The following is a 21,657-nucleotide window of genomic DNA, read 5'->3' on the forward strand; positions in this document are numbered from 1 at the left end:
TTACGTAGAGAGACCCCGGGTCTCATTGTCAGTCGTTTGCTATCCAGGATGCAAATTAAATGTCAACGTCGACATACTTTTGACACATGTCCCGGCAATCTCGTTGTCGTCGAGCCATTACGTTATGCATTGCGCTCTTTTAGTAGAAAAATCGTCACCGACGATTCTCTCTCTCCCGCACACACAATGAGACGCTCGAGATTTGATTAAAAAAAAAAAAAAAATAATAATAATAAATAAAACGCTGGAGAAACGATCGAGGAAAAACAAACGTACACACATATATCGCGTTATAGAGCATGATAGTTTAATTCTCAACGAAAACCACGGCCTATTTTTATACACTTGACTATAAAAGGTAACAACAGACCAGATACCGTATTTCTCTTTATATCGTATTTTAGCTATATAAAAAGTAGATTTCGGGAAAAACACCGGGGATAAAACTCCAGTTCCATCCGGCGACGATTCCGTTTCGACGGCTCCGTCGAATTTGCGTCAATTATTTCATTATGCCCGTGTATAAATACCTCTCAAGGACGTAAGACAGTTGCTTTCATCTCTTTCTCTCGAGCCGGACGATCTCTGCAGAATTCCATGATGTTCTCCGTGTTATATACGCGGCGAAGCTGAAATTTTCGATAAATCCGCTCGAAATATTCGAAAAATGCTATCTCGAACATGCGAGGATTATCTCTTTTCCTTCTCTACGTATGTGTTGCCGTTATTATTCCGGGTAAGAAAAAACGAGCGGGAACGTCTCGAGATCAGAACACGTGCCTCAGCGATGCGTCGGACGTTGGGCGGAATGCTGACTGTTGCCGTGCTGAAGGTGCGGCTGATGATGGAGGCCAATCAGGTGCGAATGCGGATGAGGATGCTGCGGGTGAATCGCCGCGTGGTGAGTCCTCGGCGGGGTGCCGGAACGTCTGGACGGAGCGTTGACGCTCCGCGTCGACGTCGGCGTCGATGTCGGGGTCGGTGCCGGCGTCGGGGTCGGCGTCGGGGTCGGCGACGGTGTCTCGTCGCCCAGCACGTCGATCTCGTCGTCGTCCTCGTCGTCGGAATCCGCGGGCGCATCGCTGCTCGCGCGCGACTCGCGACCGCCACTCAGCGAAAAATCTACGGGACGTTCTGTCGACAAAAATCATTATCGATCATGCTTTCATTAAGACTCTCATTCGGTCACAAATGTGGAAAAAAAAGCTTCATATATAATCCAATATAGGGTAAACTAGGGTATGATAGGCTGTAATTTTTTCAATAATTTAGTTTACATTCAGTTTGCATACATTATTCAAAATAACGATATTGTGAATCTTGTATCATATTCTTACTCTTTTGACTACTTGACCAAAATTTTTCATGGGTCCACTAAAAACTGTTATAACGTCGAATAAATGACAGTTGAGATATCGTAATCGACGTTAGACATATTTTAAAGATACGTAAATTGTTATATGACCTATAATTTTTATTTTTGTTTTCACTATTTTTTTAATAAATATTATGGCCATCTTTCCGTCACTATGGTCATCTTTTCCTTAAAAGTTGGGCAAGATGGTCAATGCTTATGTTGTACTATTTTGATAATATAAAATTCTATTAAATATTTTCCTTTTAATTTCGATAATATTACGTAATTTAAGAGTTTCAGGGAAGATAATATGCCAAACAATATTAAAAAAAATAGCAAAAATAAAAATATGTTTTTTGCATTTTAAAAAATTATGGCAATCTTACCCGAGTTTACCCTATCATGTATCTCTGTATTATATTTTCTTTCTCTTTATTTATGTATAATTTCTGTCTTTGTTATATATAAATAATTATCGTATTAATATATAATATAATAATTTTATATTTTCTATAATAATCTACATTATACATTATAGTAAAATTATATATTATACATATAGTGTAATTATGTATATATAAATTTATATATAATTATATGTGGGAATTTTTTTAATTACTTTTTCTATAAAAGCCAATATAAAACCTACTCTCGTAAGTATTTGTCAATTATTCCTTTTATCATTTTGCCTGTATATACATATATATATGCCGGACAAAGAATACAAAGAAATACGTAATCCTATATGTACATATATATATATATATATATATATATATATATATATATATATATATATACAATTAATGTCTGGTCAATGTATCTTTGATATTATTCATTTCGCGCTCGCAAAGGTACGCGATAATCTCCCTTGTTCCCCCGAAATTTGAATGAAAATCGGATCCGCGCCTACGTCATCGCCTACGGCCTACCGATAGCCCTTAACGGCGAACAATCGAGAATATAGAGATCTGACCGAGCACTTAGCGGGTAATTGAGCAATTTTCTCCAAGACGGGGGTGTAGGAAGCGAAAGAGAGAACGTCGTCGGAGGAGGGAAACGGATCTCTCCCGGGGTTCCTTACATAGCCCCGGCCCAGTCTAAAGACGCCGAGGCGGTCTTCTACGTGTACTTGTACCACACCACCCCTCTTTCCCCACGATATCTCTCCTTCTTGGTCGCTGCCAAGGAGACGTCTATGTAACTCGGTTAGCCCATCCCCTACCGGAGAACGGAGCCATCTTGTCTACCGAGACGAACAACTTTATATAGCGTACAGAATGCTACGCGCGGGTCAAACTATTTAAATCGCTCGAAATGGTGTCTAACACGCGGTCTCGTTAAACGATCTACTTTTATATTCCGATGGGGATAAATGGAAACAAAATATACATGCATATATAATATATAAATGCCACAACTCGGCAAATCTCGGCGAAATTCTCCTCCGCAAGTTTGTAACATTTGCCATGCGTGGACGCATCATGCCCGACGAGCGATTATGGTAATATCCCCGGAATGCGACACGCATTATTACACAGATATACGGTTAATGATTATAGTTCCTCGCGACGTAACCACGGTTACGGTCTGGCTAGTTAAGCCAGAACTTGCGTAATTTATTGTCAGCGGTATTTTGGTTGCGTTATATGCAGATATCCGCCCCATTAGCGTGACAACGGGGAAGTATTTAACGACAACCGACCGTTATAACGCGCGGCCGGTCCCCGGGACCAGATTAACCGATAACTACGGTCTATTAATCCCCGATGCTGCCGCGTCTGCGTATCGACTCGATCCATAGTTTGTTTAACATTTCGAGTTACGTATATATACACATACATATATATATATATATGTATGTATGTGTATATACACACACACACACACACGCAGCCCTCCCCCTTCCCACAGTCTACATATTAGCTACTATTACTATCGCTATTAATACACTGAATATTCCGACATTACGATATTATGATATTTCGAGGATTACGTATTACATTTTACACGAATCCCGTACCAGTGAAACTGCTCAAAGTGACGTATGCGCGTACAATATATATTATGTGCATATATACATATATTTTTTTTTTTTTTTTTTTTTTTTTTATCATATATAATAGCAGCCATTCATGAATTCGCGCTCATATAGGACATATATATGTATATGTATATTGTTATTAATTCAAGCCAATTAATCGGAGGTAAGAAAATGTATCGTTTCGCGAAAGATCGAGTCGTGCGGATACAATTTAGCGACGATTAAATTACGCGTTGCAGAAATTCCGCAGGTATCGATGATCGCGTCTTTTGAATATCGTTTCACGAGCGCTTCGTTCAAACTCGATATTTTTATTTCGCTTGTTTGTATGGTATACGCGATGTAATTTTTGCTGCGCTGATAATCCGAATGGAATAATATTTTCACAAAGCTAGATCGAACGTCAAGAGGAAAAGAATGGACGCGACTTACCAGCGGGTGATGTAACGGATATCGATTGTTGTCCCGAATTAGAACCGCTGCCGTTACTTATATTTTGTTTCCTCAATTGTTTCTTATGTTTCATCCGTCGATTCTGGAACCACGTTTTCACCTGAGTCTCGGACAGGTGTAACGCGGCCGCGAGTTCTACCCTCTCGGGCGTGCTCAGGTATCTCTGCACCTCGAATCTAGCTTCCAAACCTGCCAGTTGTTGGTCGCTGAAGACCTGAAATTTTCAGGAAACAAACTCTTGTTTCTTATCTCGACGCAGTTGGGACAAGTTAGAAAATCGATTCACATTAATTTAACACCGAAAGTCAACAACGATTAATTAATTTGATTAATTTAGGGTGGTCGTCGGACCATCGGCGTTGATGGAAATATAATGTAGAACTCAGATTCTCCTTTTTCGAACAAATGGAAAAGATCATGAATCCGCAAAGAGGGAAATGGAGGGGAATGGAGAAAGTGTATACTCACGGTTCGGGCCTTTCGTCGTCGACAGTGCTTCAAGGCCGCTAGCTCCCCGACTCCCGGTACCACACCGACCCCCATACCGGCGCTACCGAACAGCGGTCCCAGGAAGAAGGCCGCGGCGGCGGGCGGCGCCGCGGGATAACCGGGTAGCAAACTGGCAAACTGCTGATATTGATGATGCTGTCCGTGTACGGAGGTTGACGTCAGATGATGCTGATGGTGCAACTGATGATGATGCGAATGATGGGGGGTGACTGTGCCGCGACTAAGAATATCTTCGATGAGGAACGACGTCCTGCTGGCGGAGGTTCCGTTCTGACCTGGTTGTGCTTGTTGCTGCTGACAGGTGGAAGACTGCATCTTCCTTTTCTCGTGCTCTGTTACGCGATTAGGGCGGACGTTTCGCGGTTACATCCTCGCCGCGGTCTTGTAGTCAAATCAAAACGATAAGACCATTACGAGACGCGGCATCTATCGCGAGTCAGTCTAAGAAATTTGCGGAGAAAAGCAAAAACGGAGGAACGCGTCACTTTCTCCAAACCAGTCACTCTCCTTCCGTGCACCTTTGGATGGATTATATAATGCACGCGCGCACCCCTTAGCCCAGTTGGCCAATTTAGGCGGCGTTCATCTCGCAAACATCCCGAGGTCGAATTGATCGCCGTGGGATGAAAGCACGAATCGCGAGAGACGCACCAGCCATCAGCCCGTTCACTGTCGTTCGCCGACAACGTTAAGGGTCGCGTATCGGTGCGCTCGCGATGCGATTTCAACTCCCTGTGCGCGATCATCGCCCCTCTCGTTCCTCCCTCCGAGGAAGAGGGTGAAAGGCTTCAAGTATATCCGAGGCCTGGCATCCCCGCATTGGCCGGCGTCGCGACGCTCCTCGCCGCTCCGGATTGGCTTCGCGCGACACCCGGGGCGGGTCTTGGCGGTGCGTTTCCATGGACACGGCAGCTCCGGGGTATTCATGAATCCGACGTTGTACGTCCCCGCGAGGACGGGAAACGGGAAGAGGCTACGGAGGAAGAGGCGGAGGCGGAGGAGGAGGAGGAGAAGGAGGAGGAGGTACGGATCGTTCTGTATCCGTGCGATTCTCTCTCCATTCTATCGTTCGCCCCAACACGTAGATAATAATGCAAGAGTACGCGTAAGAGACGTGTACGTTCCCCGAAAACCATCCACTCGCCTCTCCGACGGTGCGTCGACTCTCCGTCTGTTGTACGTTTGGCGACGCGACGCGACGCGACGACTATATCGCGTGTACATGTCGAAAATCATGTCTGTTTCCGTCTCTTTGTACATACATTGGTAGATAAAGTTCCACAATCTCTCGTGTGTTTTATTTTATTTTATTCTTGTTTTTTTCTTTTTTTTTTTTTTCTTTTATCTCGGTTGGTGAAAACGTTGTCAAATGCTGCCTCGAATTTTCTCGACGTTGTCTCGTTATCGTGCGTCGCGTCGCATCGTCGAACATGACCAAATCCTTTGGTCGATATCGATCTCGAAATCTTGGACGAGCGGGGAGAAGCGCTGGATTAAATTACTTATCGGATCATGTACAATATACGACGGTCTTTCTCCAAATGGCGGTACAATCTACGTCATCTCCAGTAGATGGTGAACAATATACGTACAAGGAATGCGAGTTATAAAGAACAATGATAGCACGCATTCTATATTCAATATCGGTAATAAACTTATGCAATACACGCAGCTAAAATATTAAGGAAAAAAACGAAGAATGAAAAATCGAGAGAAAAAATGCAAAAGAAAAAGGAGGGAAAAGAGGGAACCTTTTACTACTTTAGTGGTCGCGTTAATCTCGATCGAGCTCTCTCTCTCTCTCTCTCTCTCTCTCTCTCTCTCTCTCTCTCTCTCTCTCTCACTCTCTCTCTCTCTCTCTCCGAATCTCCAACAAAACCATCGTGCTATCGCGACGACGAGAGCCTGGGTATGATTAGGGTTCGAGAGACGCGTGTCGACATTTAGACGGGGTTGCTCCTGCGATTATTGAGTAAATTAACGTCGCGGTAATTGCGTTACCGGCGCGTGTCCATCCGTCCGCTCGGCGTCGCGTCACCTCGCCCTCATCCCGTTGCTCCCCCTCCTCCACCCCTCCGCGCATCTATACTGCTGTGGTAGAGCCGCCCTCCGGCTAGCTCGCTTGTAAAGCCGAAAATCCATCGTGTCCAAAGTTTCGACGGAGACTCGAGACACGTCCTTCTCTGCCTAGCTCTCGTGGATCCTCCGGGGACTCGTTAGACGAAAAAGAGCGACACGCATTGATTTTCAGGTTGTTTATTACATAAAGCCGTAATAAACTATACGCGTTTCGGTAATGCGCTCGTTAGAACGAAAAATATGTATATATCTATATTCGCCCTTCTCCAAAAATATGATTGAAACATTTATAGTTTAATAAAATATATATACAAAAGACACTTGAAAAAACTATATTGTAAGACTAGATATTCGATGCATATACATGTGTCATACGTATTAAGAGTTTCACTGCTGCTTTGATGATAAATATAAAAATCATCTTACGTTTCTTAATATTTAAAAAAATATAATAAACAAGTTTTTTCTTATCTACTTACTTAGCCGTGTTAAAGGACACGTAGGGTTATCAAATGTCATCGTCGTTGGACGCGCGCTTGTAAAAGGCGCGGGAGAAGCTGGCGGGACCCTGCGTACCGCAAAAGAAGAAGCCGCGTCGCCAGAAGGCGAAGAGCGCCATGCCGAGCGGAATCGCGACGAGCAGACCGATCAGCATCCCTACGAGTATCGCGGCATCCTTCTCCGGTCGTGCGTCGTACAGATCCAAGCAACGTAGCTGTCGTTCAGACAGGGACGCGAGCGTCTTACCCGCGTGTTCCGGCGGCGCGGAACAGGTGAGCTCGCCGACTTCGGCCGTCGCCTTCCGTTTCGTCGCGTATTCCGGCAATACGGTTCCAATCTGTGAGCAAAAGAGACTTGTTGTTAATCATCGAATTTGACTTAATTGCGTAGAAATTAGTTTGTCATTCAGCAACGATAAATTATAAATTCACACTTTATACTTGATATTACGTGCATTTATGTTTAATAATTAATTATTTTGTTAAATAACTTTTTATTAATATTTGATGTTTGTTTCTTTTTTAAAAAGATTTTTTTCGCAATTCAGAGACTTTGGGACTTACCAGATATTGATTGCGACAATCGCAGCTCCAACGATTGTGCATCAGATGCAATTCCTCGAGTCTGTCCCATCTGTTGACAAGTAAGTTTGGCAAGTATTGTAGCGCGTTAGACGATAGATCCAGTTTCTTCAAAAACGGCCACAACATCCCTTCGGCTGTCTATGAAATTACAGATAATTCTCGTTAATTATTAATCTATCGCGTGTATCCCCGAATCTTTTTCCAACTGACGCCTGAATAAGTATATCCGATATACATACCGTGATCGCTATCGCGTATTCCTCGATCACTTCCAGATTCTTACAGTTTCGCACGCGGAGATCTTCCAGGCCGATTAACGCCGATAAGCCGCCATTTCTAATCGCCGTTAAACTTGGCATGTTGCACAAACTGAGCTCTCGCAATTTCGTCAAGTTGGGAAAGACGTTCGTGTTATCGATAACGCGTATCGGATTGTCGTCCAAACTTAGATACTCCAAGGCTCCGGTCTCCTCTAACGACTTGGGCAAAACCGCGAGCTCGTTGCCGGCTAAATTTAGTCTCTTTAAATATCTACGAATAAAAAAAAAAGAAGTGTAAAATCTTGAGGAATATTTAATTTTAAAGACATTGGTTCTACAGAATAAAAAGACTATCGAGACTCTGGCATAATGAAACTGCGCGTCTCCACATTTATTCTTACTTGGCGTTGTGGAACTGAAGATTCGGTAGTTCCTTCAACTGGCAATAACTGAGGTCTAATTCCCGTAAATACGACAAGCTACTGATAGCTATAGATGTACGATAGTCAAATACGCCAAAAGGATTCCCAGAAAGATTCAACACCTCGATATCGGCGATGTGCTCGAAAATACTCTGGTGTAACCAGTGAAGTATGTTATTAGCCAGATTCAATACTTTCAACGGTAAAGGCTCGTACGCTTCTGGCTTGAACGGACCCTAAAACGTAATAATATCGTCCAAGATAACGCATGCAAAAATAATCAGTGTGATTGAGAAAAAAAAGTAAGAGTCTCTCGCGCAAATTTTCAATATTATAAAGTAAGAACAAATATAACTGCAACATTTTTAGCGGTCTCATTTCGATTAAAAATTTGTGTAATATATTACTATAACATCTACCAATTCCAATTAAAACTATTAGCTATTAAATATCATCTTACGTTAAATCTGAAGATGTAAGATTTTTTTCATATTCCATAAATTTCTCGTGAATTTATTTTTATCAATTTAAGCGAAATGCAAAAAAGCCTCAAGGTTATTATTTTCAATTGAATAAATAATTGATGATGAATACATTTTTATATTTGATAATAATATATTTTAAAAATGTAATCGGAAAAAGATAGAAATTTCGCTGTCAAATCATACATTTGAGCGGTGTAAAATTTACGATTAAAATTAAAAGATTTCGTCAAAGTGTTTCTTGTCTAATCGATGAATCATAATCAGAGGAAAATTACGTCGTCTCTTCCTTGGTATGGAGTTGGTATTTATATATACTAATTCGCGATACTATCTCTCGTTACCTCGAAAATGTGCGGCCGTAGCTGGTCCGACGTAAGCTGGTTATTATTCAGGTCCAATTCGGTAAGATTAACGAGCTCCTTAAAGGCGTGACGATCGATCACGGTGATCTGATTTTTTCCTAGATTTATCTTGTAGACGATTATCTTTGGAAAAGGCGTGATGTGTACCAAGCGATTGTGCTCGAACGAAATCTCTTTAGCCGTTACGTTCAGCCATTGTCTATCCTCAAGGTGATTTTCCAAACTTCGGTTATTGCAATTTACGTAGCCATCTAAACACACACACATATATATATATAATTATTGATTTTTATCATCGCGAGAGACACTTATTAAAACAACTTGGAGCGCGTAATGGAGTATATACACTTATATAATTTTATCGAACGACAATATTTCGAGGTTTCGACTACCTGTACAAGCGCACACGGTGCATAAAATCGCTGCTTCCGGCGTAGAATTTTCAATCGTAATCGCATTCGAATCTGCAGTCGCGTCTTTTATAGTAGTAGTGTTCTCGCACTTTGCCAGAAGGAATAGCGCGAGCAGAGGAATCGATATTCGGAGATCCATCCTTATGGCAAAAGGATGACAACTGCAAGCTCTCTCTTTAAATAGCGTTAACTGAAACTGGCCCGACCGTATCAACTTTACGTACGATAACAAAGTATAGCGATAAGATAACCAATGCTCGTAATTACTCATCGCTCGAGGCAGGTGTGGGGAAAAGCGTCAAGAAATAGAGCTCTCCTTTCGATAATATCCAAGTCGTAAAGCGCAGATTTCAAACTCTTATAATTAACGCGAATCGTCATATTTATTTATCAAGTATAGAGAATTTAAATTTAAAATCACCAGGTTTCCTAAATATGTACTTAAAACCTGTCGTTGTTACATCGATAAATATCTTACAGTAGGAATGATGAAAAATATTTCTTACTCGATGAATAAAGCGAAGATGACTATTGACGAAATATTTTTAATGGCAGTATATATATTCCTCTAAATGATTCTGATTGAAACTGCGGGGCGATCGATCGCTATCGAAGAATAAGCGGCGCTTCAACGTCAAAGTGGCTCCATCTTCAGTATCTTGACGAAACTGAAATTACATTATCATGCCATGATAATCGAGAATCGTGTACGAAAAAATATATGTAGATATAATATAAAATTTTCTGCTATATATAAACCTCTATAAACATAGAAATCGAATTTTTCGAAGCCTATACATTGAAACAAAATTATGCTGTTGCTCTCATGTCATTTCTCATTTAATCATATTAGCAGTAATTTTTGTAGACTTTTCTCTTTTTATAAAATAAAATATTAATTTTTGTTAATAAAATGACAATTTTATTCATCGCTTTAATATTTATAAAACAACTCTTCTTTTATCTCAATCTTCTTTTGCTCTCAAAAATTTCAACAAGTAATATTATTACCTGTTGCATATATTTTATTATCTTTAGAGAAAAAAAAAAAAAAATAAGAAAAGTCATTATTTATAGCTGTAATATTTTTTGTAAAACGTAAATTATATATATTTATTTCTCCTAATACACAAAATCAAAATATATCTAACCCTAATATTGTTCTACAAATGTAAACATGTCAAGTTCTCAGATACAGTTTTTTAAATATATATATATATATATATAGTTTTTCTTCATCACAGATATCTTTTACTTACTAGTTTCATATTCACACGGAAACAGAAAAGAAAAGATAAGATAAAATAGAATAATATATATTCAAAGTAAAGTGGACTCTCTCTCTCTCTCTCTGAATTGTACGCAGGAATTGGTATCAGGCACGTGGCGCCATCTGTCGCGCAATAGGCTGTACCAGGAAAGAGCGCCGCCGTCGCGGCGGCGAGAAACCTTTGCGAAAAGTATTGAATCGGTGACGTCACGTCACAAAAGACGAGACGGTGGAAGGAGGCGAACGGGGTGGACGGTTGCGCGTTGAAAAATGTCCGGTTACTTGAATTTATCGTGTACGTGAACAGAGAGTGAGCGTTGTAAACACGAGAGTCGGGCGAAGGAAACCGGCGTGCGAACCGGTCAAGTCGATCCCACGGGACGGATATATCCCCATCCCCAGGCACGTGTAGTACGCGAAGGGAAAACCAAGTGCTCGGAGCCGTCCTCGAGTCCTCTATGACGGTTCGATATCGCATCGCGTCGTAAAGTAAAACGCGATAAAATAAAAGGAGGTGAGGCGAACGGAATTGCGCGGCCCGGACGTGTCGGGTGAGGAGTGCGGAGGATCGACGGAGGATCTCTCACGATCTGTCACGGTAAGATAACGCGACACTTCACCGATCCCCATTCGACGAATTTCCAGATTCGTCGGCGAATCGCTCACCCATCGTTTTGTCCGCGAGGTTAGGTTTCGTCTCTCTCCCGTTCATTTTCGGCAAGTCTCTACCCCCCTTTAAGCGTGCGGGGAGTGAACGCCCATTTTTTTCAAAGGGATTTTCGAATCGCGCGTGTCGCGTACGCGAGCCCTCTCGCCATCCTTGTCCTCGTCTCGCGTCTCGGTTTCCCGGGATCGTCGCGGCTACGAATAACACGTTCTCTCGGAAAGAGGATCCGAGGATTTGTTTGGTCGTCGAAATTGTTTCGAGTTATGTTATTCGAAAGAGATCTATCGTTGAAGGATACCAAAGGATAGCATCCTTCTCGCGGGAATATGTTGCCTTGCTAATGTACGCTATCATGTTGCGCTTTAATTCACCATGTTTTTATTCTAATTACATTCTCGCCCTCCGGAGATAACGTAGAAAAACACTCGACGCATGAAAAATTTTCATTTTCAAATTTCTAGAAACGTGGGTATATAAACATGAATATATATATATACGTCAAAGATACCGCTTCATATTTGGCCAACCTCTGTGTCGTTTGACATTCTTTTGAGAAATGACAGAATTTTCGTAGCGATCTTGTTTACTAAATACGGGTATTGGCACAGTGTTATGATAGCACTCTGATGGAATGTATTTCGATACAGTTGCAGTCAGCTGACGATTTTTCGATACATTTAATTATACTCTTGCAATTTACGTCGATTCTTTCAAAATTTCATGTAATTACTGCGAAAAATGCATCGTTTAAGCTTCTCTGGCGACGGTCATAAGAGAGAGAGAGAGAGAGAGAGAGAGAGAGAGAGAAAAAGAAAAAGAGAGAGATTATCCTTATTAGTTATCGAACGAGAAATGACAAGTTGGGAAGAGAGGTGAAGCGAGGCGAGGAGAGGAGGCGCGGTCTCCGCTTCCGCGAGTGTAACATCCGTAGGGCGTGTGTTTTAACTATACGACTCTTTTTCCCTGCTTGTGCGCGGGCCGTCGAGTTGCGTAGATCGCGCGCAACTCGACGGAGGAGAGGTTAGGCCTCAGTCGATGATCGACGGGTAGTAAACACGGTGCCGGGCGCCGCCGCTGCCTCCGCCGCTGCCTCCGCCGCGTCTCCTCCACCTGCCACCGCCGATCTCCGCGGAGCGAGAATAAACACGTGCTTCGCGATTGACGTACAAACTGTACACATTCTCGCGAATCGACGCGCAATAGAATCCGGCCATTTGTTATTTTTTTAATTTTTTTCTCTCTCTCTTTTTTTCGATAAGCGCTCACGATAAGATTGAAATGTGCTCGACAATCTATCTCTCGGTTCTCTAAAGAATGACGAGGCGAGTCCGAATAACGATTTCACTTTCAAGAGAAATACTCTTCATCTCTTGTAAGATTCTTTTTCTTTTCTTTTTTCTTTTTTTTTTTTTTTATTCCTAAAAATAATTTTATAATATTTTTACGAGTACATCTCGCTCGGTTAGACAAAAAAAATACCAATGGGATTTTCTGAAAGTTTAATCGCGCTCGTTCCCCCCCCCCTTCCCCCCCCCCCGGTGATTTTATTTATTCACGTTGAAAGAGATATGTCGTCCGAAATCGATGGAGGCCCCTAACGCCGATGGCGCCGATGCTGTCTAATGATGACATTTAAATGCGGTGCCGCATCGTTCGATTGTACGCGCGGCGCGGCAAGAGACGAGGATATATATATATATATATATATTTTTTTTTTCCTTTCGTTTATCTTTTTTTTTTTTTTTTTTTTTTTATTGATCTTTGTCTTCTTCTCGCTTTAATTTTCTTCCTCCGTTTCTCACACACGTCAAAGCTCAGCGATCGCGATTAAAAAAATTTATAGAATGATTTAATATAAGTATAAAGATAAAAAAAAAAAGAGTCGATAGTTATATCGCGATTTTTTTTTGCCTTTTCTCAGCTCATTGATTAAACGGGCTTGACGAGCGCGTTTAAATAAACGGTCGAGTCGCCGAAAATCTGGGAAAACGAGAATGAAGAAGATTGCCAAGGGGGAATGATAGGTAAGAGCACGCTTAAAAGGAGAGACGACGACAAGATCGATGTCGATTAGAAGAGTGACGTATCCGCGAAAACGTGCGACAGGATGCAAGAGGGTAACACCGCCGTTGCGCTAGCGATGGTGACTCCCGGATACGATCAGGACCCTGCGAGTGGGGTCGCCGACTATACGACTCATCAAGATCAGGCCCAGTTCGAGGCTGACAAGAGAGCCGTGTACAAGCATCCGCTCTTCCCGTTGTTGGCGTTACTCTTTGAAAGATGCGAACAGGCGACCCAGAGCTCGGACAACTCCACGTCCGAAAGCTTCAATATGGATATACAGGCTTTCGTCCAACACCAAGAAAGAGACCGAAAGCCCTTCCTGATCAATGACCCCGAGATTGACGGTTTGGTAAGGACTGGAAATGCTGTTTTTTCCTTGGTCGTTTCTCTTGGTATTATTCGACGCGCGTGTTATAGAGGGTAAACTAGGGTATGATGGCTATAGGCTGTAATTTTTTCAATAATAGCTACATAAGCGCGCTTTTTAAATATCATTATCAAAGATAATGGATACTTACAGTAGTTTATGTAAATACATTGTTCGAAATAACGATATTGTGAATCTTATATCGTCGTTTTACTTTTGACTACCTGCAAAGTGTTCATGGGTCCACTTAAAAACTGTTACAACGTCGAATAAATTACAGTTGAGCTATCGTAATCGACGTTAGACAAATTATAAAGATATGTAAATTGTTATATGATCTATAATTTTTATTTTCGTTTTTTCACTATTTTTTTCTAAATATTACGGTCATCTTTTCCTTAAAAGAGTTAAGTAAGATGGCCAATGCTTATGTTGTACTATTTTAATAATATAAAATTTTCCTTTTAATTTCGATAATATTACATAATTTAAGCTTCAGGGAAGATAATATGCCAAACACTATTAAAAAATAAGAAAAATAAAAAAAGTATGTTTTTTGCGTTTTAAAAAAAACTATGGCCATCTTACCCCAGTTTATCCTAGTTGTTTAGTAGAATCAAGATTTCGCGATTCGGTGAATAAATGAAGCGTGCGTGAGAAAAGACAATCGGCATTAATGAAAACCGAAACTCTCGTTCCCCTCGCGGACATTGCAGATGATCAAGGCGATACAGGTGCTGCGCATCCACCTTCTGGAATTGGAAAAGGTGCAGGAGCTGTGCAAGGACTTCTGCAACAGGTACATTACATGCCTGAAGGGCAAGATGCAGAGCGAGAACCTGTTACGCAGCGACTACAGCCACCATGGGCACGATATGGGTCCGTCGAGTGGCAGCAATGGCAGCAGCCCGTTGCAGGTTAGACGTTTGTCCGACATACGCCCCCCCGGTCTGTCTACTCCCCTTACCAACGTAGATATCCTTATAGTCGAAGGGATGTACGCGCGGGAGTGGCAAGATTGCCGATCAAGCAATTTTACATATCCACGCCACGCCACGACGCGTACATCTCTTGAGATAATTACAGAGAATTCCCATCCCTGCTCTCTGACGGCTAGTTGAGACATATATTTGCCAGGTGCTGTCATCTACAGGCAATGATGTTGAGTCGGGAGCTAACGGATTCAGAGTGAGCCGAGGGGATTCCGGACTGGCGGAGAACGACGGTGCGAATCCGCGAGAAGAGAGCGATAATCACGATAATCAACCGGTCCGATCGTCGTCTTCCGCTATCCAGCGCAACTCGGACAAATCTGCTAGCCAAGACCGCGACGATCCACTCTCACCGTCCGCGGTGCACGGAAGCACGCCTCTCTCGCAGATCGGGGCGCATGGATGCGCCCCGGTTAACGACATGTATCTCGGCCAAGGTGAGTCCGACTCTCCGCGAGAGTTGTCATCGAGTCGCTGTGCTTTTATCGGTCCACATTCCTTCTCGTCGCTCGAGTATATATATATATATATATATATATATATATAACTACTTTAACGAAAGCAAGGTCGATCGAAATCGCGAGACGTTCTCTTCTTTCCTTCGACCTTTTCGTCTTCTCCTGGGAGGAATCAACGTTTCTCGATAACTTGTATCTTTTTTATAGCGAATGTGGTTAAAATTTATTATAGATGACAGTAACGAGTATCTACAAACTATTTCCAACAGAGTATATTTGGAAGAGGCTGGATACTGGGGACTAGTTGCGTTACGAGAACGGGAAAACACGGAATTTGTGGATGTCGGAAATGCTTATGATGAAAAGTATTTTGGTTAGGATTATTATAACGTATTTCTTTTATTTCGTGCATATATATTGCACGTACGACGTACGCGCGCGCGCGCGCGAAGAAAAAGTATTACTATATATTTATCCCAACATGTCAAATTACCGTTATAACATATCGTCACGTTGTAAATTACGAGTATATCAAACACGTCGATCGTGGTTAGATATTACTGTTGCAGGCTCGCCTTCTCCGGTGGCGAGCGAAGACGAGGAGGAAGGGTCCAGCAACGCGGCCTCGAATCACGCTGGGAATCATAGAAGTAATCACGGTAGCGCTAGAAAGGGACGTCAGAAGCGTGGTGTTTTGCCTAAACATGCTACTAGCATTATGCGAACGTGGCTCTTTCAGCATTTAGTAGTAAGTACTCATCTACGATAATTTACCATTGTGTGCAGAACAGAAGTCGTACAGTTTCGACACATTCAATTATAATCTTACGACACACGCATATATATTTATCGCAGCATCCTTACCCAACCGAAGATGAAAAGCGCCAAATTGCCAGCCAGACGAATTTAACGCTGCTACAAGTAAATAACTGGTTTATCAATGCTCGTCGACGGATTCTACAACCTATGCTAGACGGCGCGGGTGCGGATGCTGCATCGCGCACTGGTAAACGTCACAAGGTTTCGAAACACGCTGTACAACAACAAGCGACTCAACAACAACAAACAGGATGGCAGTCCGAAGACTCGGCGAGTGATTCGGGTTCTAGCGACGGTGAGGGAGGTGCCGCTAGATCGAAAGACGGTAACGATAGCGATGAAGATGATCTTCACTGACCTCTGTCGATCACCGAAACGTCAACCTCTTTACGGTACCTTCAAATCCAGTTGCTCATTACAGTATTAAGGTATTCGGGTATAGATATCGCTTTAACTGTCAAATACGTAATTAATCTTGCGAAAGTTAAGAATACGTGGGTAGAGGTTATCACGCTCTCTGATCATTCGACACTCTATTCATCTACCCAAGCTATTAGCTTTTCTTTTATGACTTGGTCATTTTTAATCTCGGTTCATATTGTGCTAGGAATATTAATTTCATCATATATAACATGAGAGACGAGGACTGAGATTGAATAGGTACTAAAAAGAGCAGCTTACTTAAATACATCTAATTTAAACGAAAGTATATACGTTTGCATTAAGAAAGAAATATTATTTATTTTTGATGATAAATTTTCAAGTAAATAACCACGCGAGTAGTGAAGATAAATCTGAGCTTTTTTTTTTCCTTTTTATCGAATCATCTTTTATTAATTTAATTATTTTTTCTTATAACGTACGTCCCCCGATAAATGAATATTATTTATGATATCTATAAAAGAAATATAATTAAAAGATATATGTTTAAATGTAATTACATTAATGATTTATCAGACAAGAACTCTGAGAAGATTTTTCTTTGCTGATTATTCATTTTTCTTGTTTTTTTATGTACATTTTCAAACATATATCATTGATGAATTACATCGCTTGTAAAAAAATTCTTTTTGTATATTTTAACATAATTTACCAATTGTTTCAATCAGTTTATCAGTTTTTCGTTACACATAACATATATACGCACACACACATACACACAAAACAAAACAAAAAAAAACATTTTATAAGGTGTAATAAAACAAAGCAGATAAAATAAAATCTTTATCTTCTGTTAACTTTATCAACAATATTGTTACATTATTATTGATATTGTTACAATTAATACTGTTTCCACTATTCGACTATCTAATACTATTACTACTACTGCTACTACTATAACTCTATCGCTATTATTAATATACTGCTATTATTAGTAATAGTATTACTACTACTATTGCTATTCCTTCCATTATTACTATTACTACTATTACTATACTAAGTGAGACTTTTACTATTATTACCAGTACTATTACTATTATTACTACTAACACTATCGCGCTTCCGCTACCACTAATGCTACTGCTATTACTGCTACTACTAATACTCATACTGCTCCTATTACAATAATTGTCACTCTTGTGTCGCAACAAAATACCCGGTATTCACATATTTTCTGTTTGCAATTATAATTCGCGCGTAAGCTTTTTAATCTGCTTTATATAACTTGTACAATAGAATGCAACAATGAAATGCGGACAATGAAATGCGGGCAATTGGATTATCGATAATTAATACATAATTGTAAACTACTTCATTAGACGCATGGTTTATAAAAAGATAAATGGATATTTACTTAATTTTCTTGAAATTAGATGAGAGGCCATAGCTCATAGTAATGCAATATTGATATTTTTCGTGCCATTAAAGAGCGTGGTAACTTCCGCGTTTAGTCTTTGTTCAGCTCTGCAGTGTCGTGGCATAGCAAAGCGCTGTCCCTCCATGATAATAATAATAATAATAATATAATACAAATAAAATATAACTAATAATGATAATAATTATTACACTATTGATAATGATAATAATTATAACTATAATTATAAAATAATGATAATAATAATAGTAATAACAATAAAAACAGTAACACAACACACAACGCTATGATGATGATATATAATACTACATTAAATATATGACAATTATATATTTTTAAAATCTAAGTGTCGTCCCTGAGCGCGCGTATACTGCACGTTACATGATACTACTGTACATATTATATACGGAACTGTTAGTGTGAGACAGAGAGAAAGAGAGAATGAGAGAGAGAGAGAGAGAGAGAGAGAGAGAGAGAGAGAGAGAGAAATGAAACAAAGAACAAATATTACCGAGTATGTAAAGGAAAAGTTAATACTTTTCTTGTTACTGAAAAAAAAATTGGATATATCTGACGACATATATTTACGCCATCTTTTTTAGAATAATATTAATGTTTATGCACACTAGCTGTCTACATGTGATCATTACGTTTTACTGTCAACGGCAGAAATTCTTCTTCCTTCACGTACTTTATAATGCTCGTTTATTTCGAGCTTCTCTTTTTCGAGTCGAGCAAATTTTGATACATATTGAACTCGCAAACTACGGCTGTTCTCGCTGAAATATATTTTCGTATGTACATACCGTTTTTCCCCGATACACATATACGCATGTACATTTATGCTTTCCCGATCTATCGTTTCTACGCGATCCGTCCATCGAGATTTTTACACAAGTGATTAAAGCTATTTTATCTTGTTAGTTTTCGAAACGTAAAATAACGTAGCGAAAAATTAGTTATCGCAAGTCGGCACAGTTCCAGTAAAAAGGATGTAATTATCTTTTCCTAATGTGTGAATATTAAAGCTCAATGTCCACGATGTTGGAACTTGGTCTGAATTCTCGACCCGAGAAATGTTTAATTAATCACCTTGCAGTTTTTTTTTTTTTTTTTTTTTTATGAAAAAGCGGCAATCTTATTTTGACTATACATTTCTTGGACCGAGAGCATCGTGGACATTGAGCTTTTCACAGATCGTGAAGAATTCTCGTTTCGGCTTAACTTATTTCAGCTCTGCCAGTACATTATCACTGTCGTTTTCCTCACTCGGATTAGTTCTCGATAAGCGAAACGACACTAGTCACTCGATCATAAGAGGAAAATATGTCATACGCAGCCTGCAGTGTCAAAGTGTACGGTTGCCTTAAGTATATAGCCAAATATTATTTCTCTCCTGTACTCGCATTACTCTCCTCTTATATATTGAGTCTCCTGATGTATATAGCCAATTGACAGAGTGCTTCCATTTATAGTAGCTCGCGACTTGTTCGAATCGAGAATGAACTCTGTAGTTTTTATTTTATTTTTTTTTTTTTTTTATTCAATTTTTTTTTTGAACATCGATTTTTTGTACGCAACATAAACTTTGCTTCACGCGGAAAATAAACGCGGTACTATTTGAGTAAAACGATATTATCAATTGCAGACAGCTGACAGTATAGCTCCGTGTGTACGATATAGCTACATCAGTCCGCTTAAAAGTAATAATCGGTCGCAATACAATAAAGATTAAAATTATCGAAAAAAAATATCACTTAATCTTATCTTTCGATTTTTTGAAGAAAAAAAAAGAATAATTATCTGCTCGCGGGAGCCGTGCCCCAAAGGGATCTGCGTGCTATGCTCAACTGGACTGTTTGTTGTAATAAGCAATAATATACGCGGTTTTAACGCGAGGTGTGAAGAAAGAAAAAAATGGTTTTTCTAGCAAATATTATTGCTTTAACAAAATCGCCACCTCTCTCTCGTCGTACGGGACTATACTGTATCCGAGAGGTAAATAAAATTTCTAAGATAACGTTATAGATTAAGAGGTAGGTTGTAAGGCTGAACCACGTATACGTATGTGCTGCGGCACCAGACGACTGTGATAATTCGGTGGGCGGTGCCCAGCCTCCTACTTCATCCTTGTATACTAAAAAAATAATTAGAAATGAAGAAAGAGCGTAAACAATTTTACCGAGGAGAGGTTGAACGTATGTCGGGACGTGCGTTGTAGAAATGATTTTTTTATCCATATGCACGTGTGCACGAAAAGTCGCGAAACACGTGGCATTTGAAATATGCAATATTGGCATATTTTCACTTTAAATATTTTTCGTTTCTTCGCACATGTGGATGTGGATGTTTCCGTATAAATCAATTTAAAAAAAAAAAAATTATTATGCCTCGTGCATATGGATACTTTATACGGTAGAAAACGTAAACACTTTTGCCGCATTAAAACGTCGATGCGAAAATTATCTATCGAAAACTAGATTAAAGAAAAAAAAAAAGAGGACATAAAAGTAGGAATGGGTACGTAAAATAATAAATAATTTATTAAATCGTGTTTATTGAAGTTAACAAATTATAACGCAGACTTTTCGTCGAAATTTATGAGCAAATCTTAATTGAGAAATTACATTTACATTTCGTATCCTAGCGAATAATACGTCACTTGTTATTCAAATATTTGTATGTACGTTACATAATTATGCAACATGACACGGATTAATTTCATAATTGTGTATCTTAGTATTGTAAAAAATTTGAACCTTTATATTTTTAATTCTTTAGAATGATCTTCCTATTCTAAACATTTTCTCCAAGTTTGTCTAGTAATGTAAAACGAAAATGTCATTTGAATCGTGCACACATCTTCATTCTATGCATGTGAGACTGCGTCTTAAAATAAGACCTAGAAAGCCAATAAAGCAAATAAATGCAAATATTTAGTTTATAGAAATAAAGCCTATTAAAAAGAGAGAGAAAGAGAGATTACAATTAAAAAGACTATATATATATATATATATATTTCTCAAAAACTCTGATTCAGTCTTTTCCAAGAACGGCCCATTTCTAACTTTGTCCAAGTTTCAAGTCGTAAATGAGAAACATATTATACTTACATGTATACTAAAAAAAGGAAGCATAGATATATAAATTAAATACTTCTTTCCCATGTACATCAAAGCCCTGTTAAATAAGTTGTTTATCGATAATAAACGCCATCACGCTTGCATTATTTCCTTTTTATTCTTACCGTAACATGTATATAAGAGAGATACGATTTATTAATGCTATTGATATAATTTTTTCTATATACATCATATGTTTCCATTCCATGGTTTTAATTAAGAGTTATATATAAAGTAAAAGTTATTAGAGAAATTTAAACTCGACTCTTAATACTTGTGTTAAATTAAAAAAAAATTATACATTTTTTATTATCTTAAAAGGATTCAATTTAAATCTGATCTAAATAAACTTTGTTTTAAAAAGAGGAAAAGATAAATATATGTATACGATTTCATACCGATTTTTTGTAATGTTACACGAATAACAAATTTGTATCGTTATTAAAAGTATATCGGTTTTTTACATCGTGTCAAGACTCGTGATTTCTCACAGAAGCGAAAAATCATGTGAATGTTTTTCTTACAAAGTCCATGAAAATAATAAGTTTTTTTTTCTTATACCATCATTCGTGTATTCAATATAAATTCTCGTAAAATATACTAAAAAAG

The 21,657-nt window shown here is 39.4% G+C and overlaps 3 protein-coding genes across 5 annotated transcripts; 1 reads left to right on the forward strand and 2 right to left on the reverse strand.

Annotated features, from left to right (window-relative positions):
• Positions 1-226: 226 nt before the first annotated feature.
• Positions 227-4,719, reverse strand: Bsh (brain-specific homeobox). Its single transcript, XM_072902109.1, has 3 exons — positions 4,323-4,719; positions 3,834-4,068; positions 227-1,134 (listed from the first exon to the last, which is right to left on the reverse strand). Exons 1-3 carry the CDS (start codon positions 4,677-4,679, stop codon positions 782-784), a joined length of 945 nt encoding a protein of 314 aa, XP_072758210.1. The 5' UTR covers positions 4,680-4,719; the 3' UTR covers positions 227-781.
• A 1,885-nt stretch (positions 4,720-6,604) lies between these two features.
• On the reverse strand, positions 6,605-9,704 carry LOC140671063 (tsukushi). Its single transcript, XM_072902102.1, has 6 exons — positions 9,450-9,704; positions 9,037-9,308; positions 8,190-8,446; positions 7,768-8,059; positions 7,508-7,666; positions 6,605-7,281 (listed from the first exon to the last, which is right to left on the reverse strand). Exons 1-6 carry the CDS (start codon positions 9,607-9,609, stop codon positions 6,952-6,954), a joined length of 1,470 nt encoding a protein of 489 aa, XP_072758203.1. The 5' UTR covers positions 9,610-9,704; the 3' UTR covers positions 6,605-6,951.
• A 1,241-nt stretch (positions 9,705-10,945) lies between these two features.
• LOC140671064 (homeobox protein PKNOX2) lies at positions 10,946-21,152 on the forward strand. Of its 3 annotated transcripts, none has more exons than XM_072902106.1 (6): positions 10,946-11,035; positions 13,329-13,823; positions 14,558-14,758; positions 14,979-15,270; positions 15,846-16,039; positions 16,147-21,152. In XM_072902106.1, the coding sequence occupies exons 2-6, from the start codon at positions 13,515-13,517 to the stop codon at positions 16,465-16,467; spliced, it is 1,317 nt and encodes a 438-aa protein (XP_072758207.1). In that variant the 5' UTR covers positions 10,946-11,035; positions 13,329-13,514; the 3' UTR covers positions 16,468-21,152. The 3 variants fall into 3 exon arrangements, with proteins under 3 accessions (XP_072758207.1, XP_072758204.1, XP_072758205.1); XM_072902103.1 differs by lacking the exon at positions 10,946-11,035 and adding an exon at positions 11,042-11,338; XM_072902104.1 differs by lacking the exon at positions 10,946-11,035 and adding an exon at positions 12,244-12,779.
• The last annotated feature ends 505 nt before the right edge of the window (positions 21,153-21,657 follow it).

The sequence above is a fragment of the Anoplolepis gracilipes genome, chromosome 11 (assembly GCF_047496725.1).
Source record: "Anoplolepis gracilipes chromosome 11, ASM4749672v1, whole genome shotgun sequence".
Taxonomy (NCBI): Eukaryota; Metazoa; Arthropoda; class Insecta; order Hymenoptera; family Formicidae; genus Anoplolepis; species Anoplolepis gracilipes.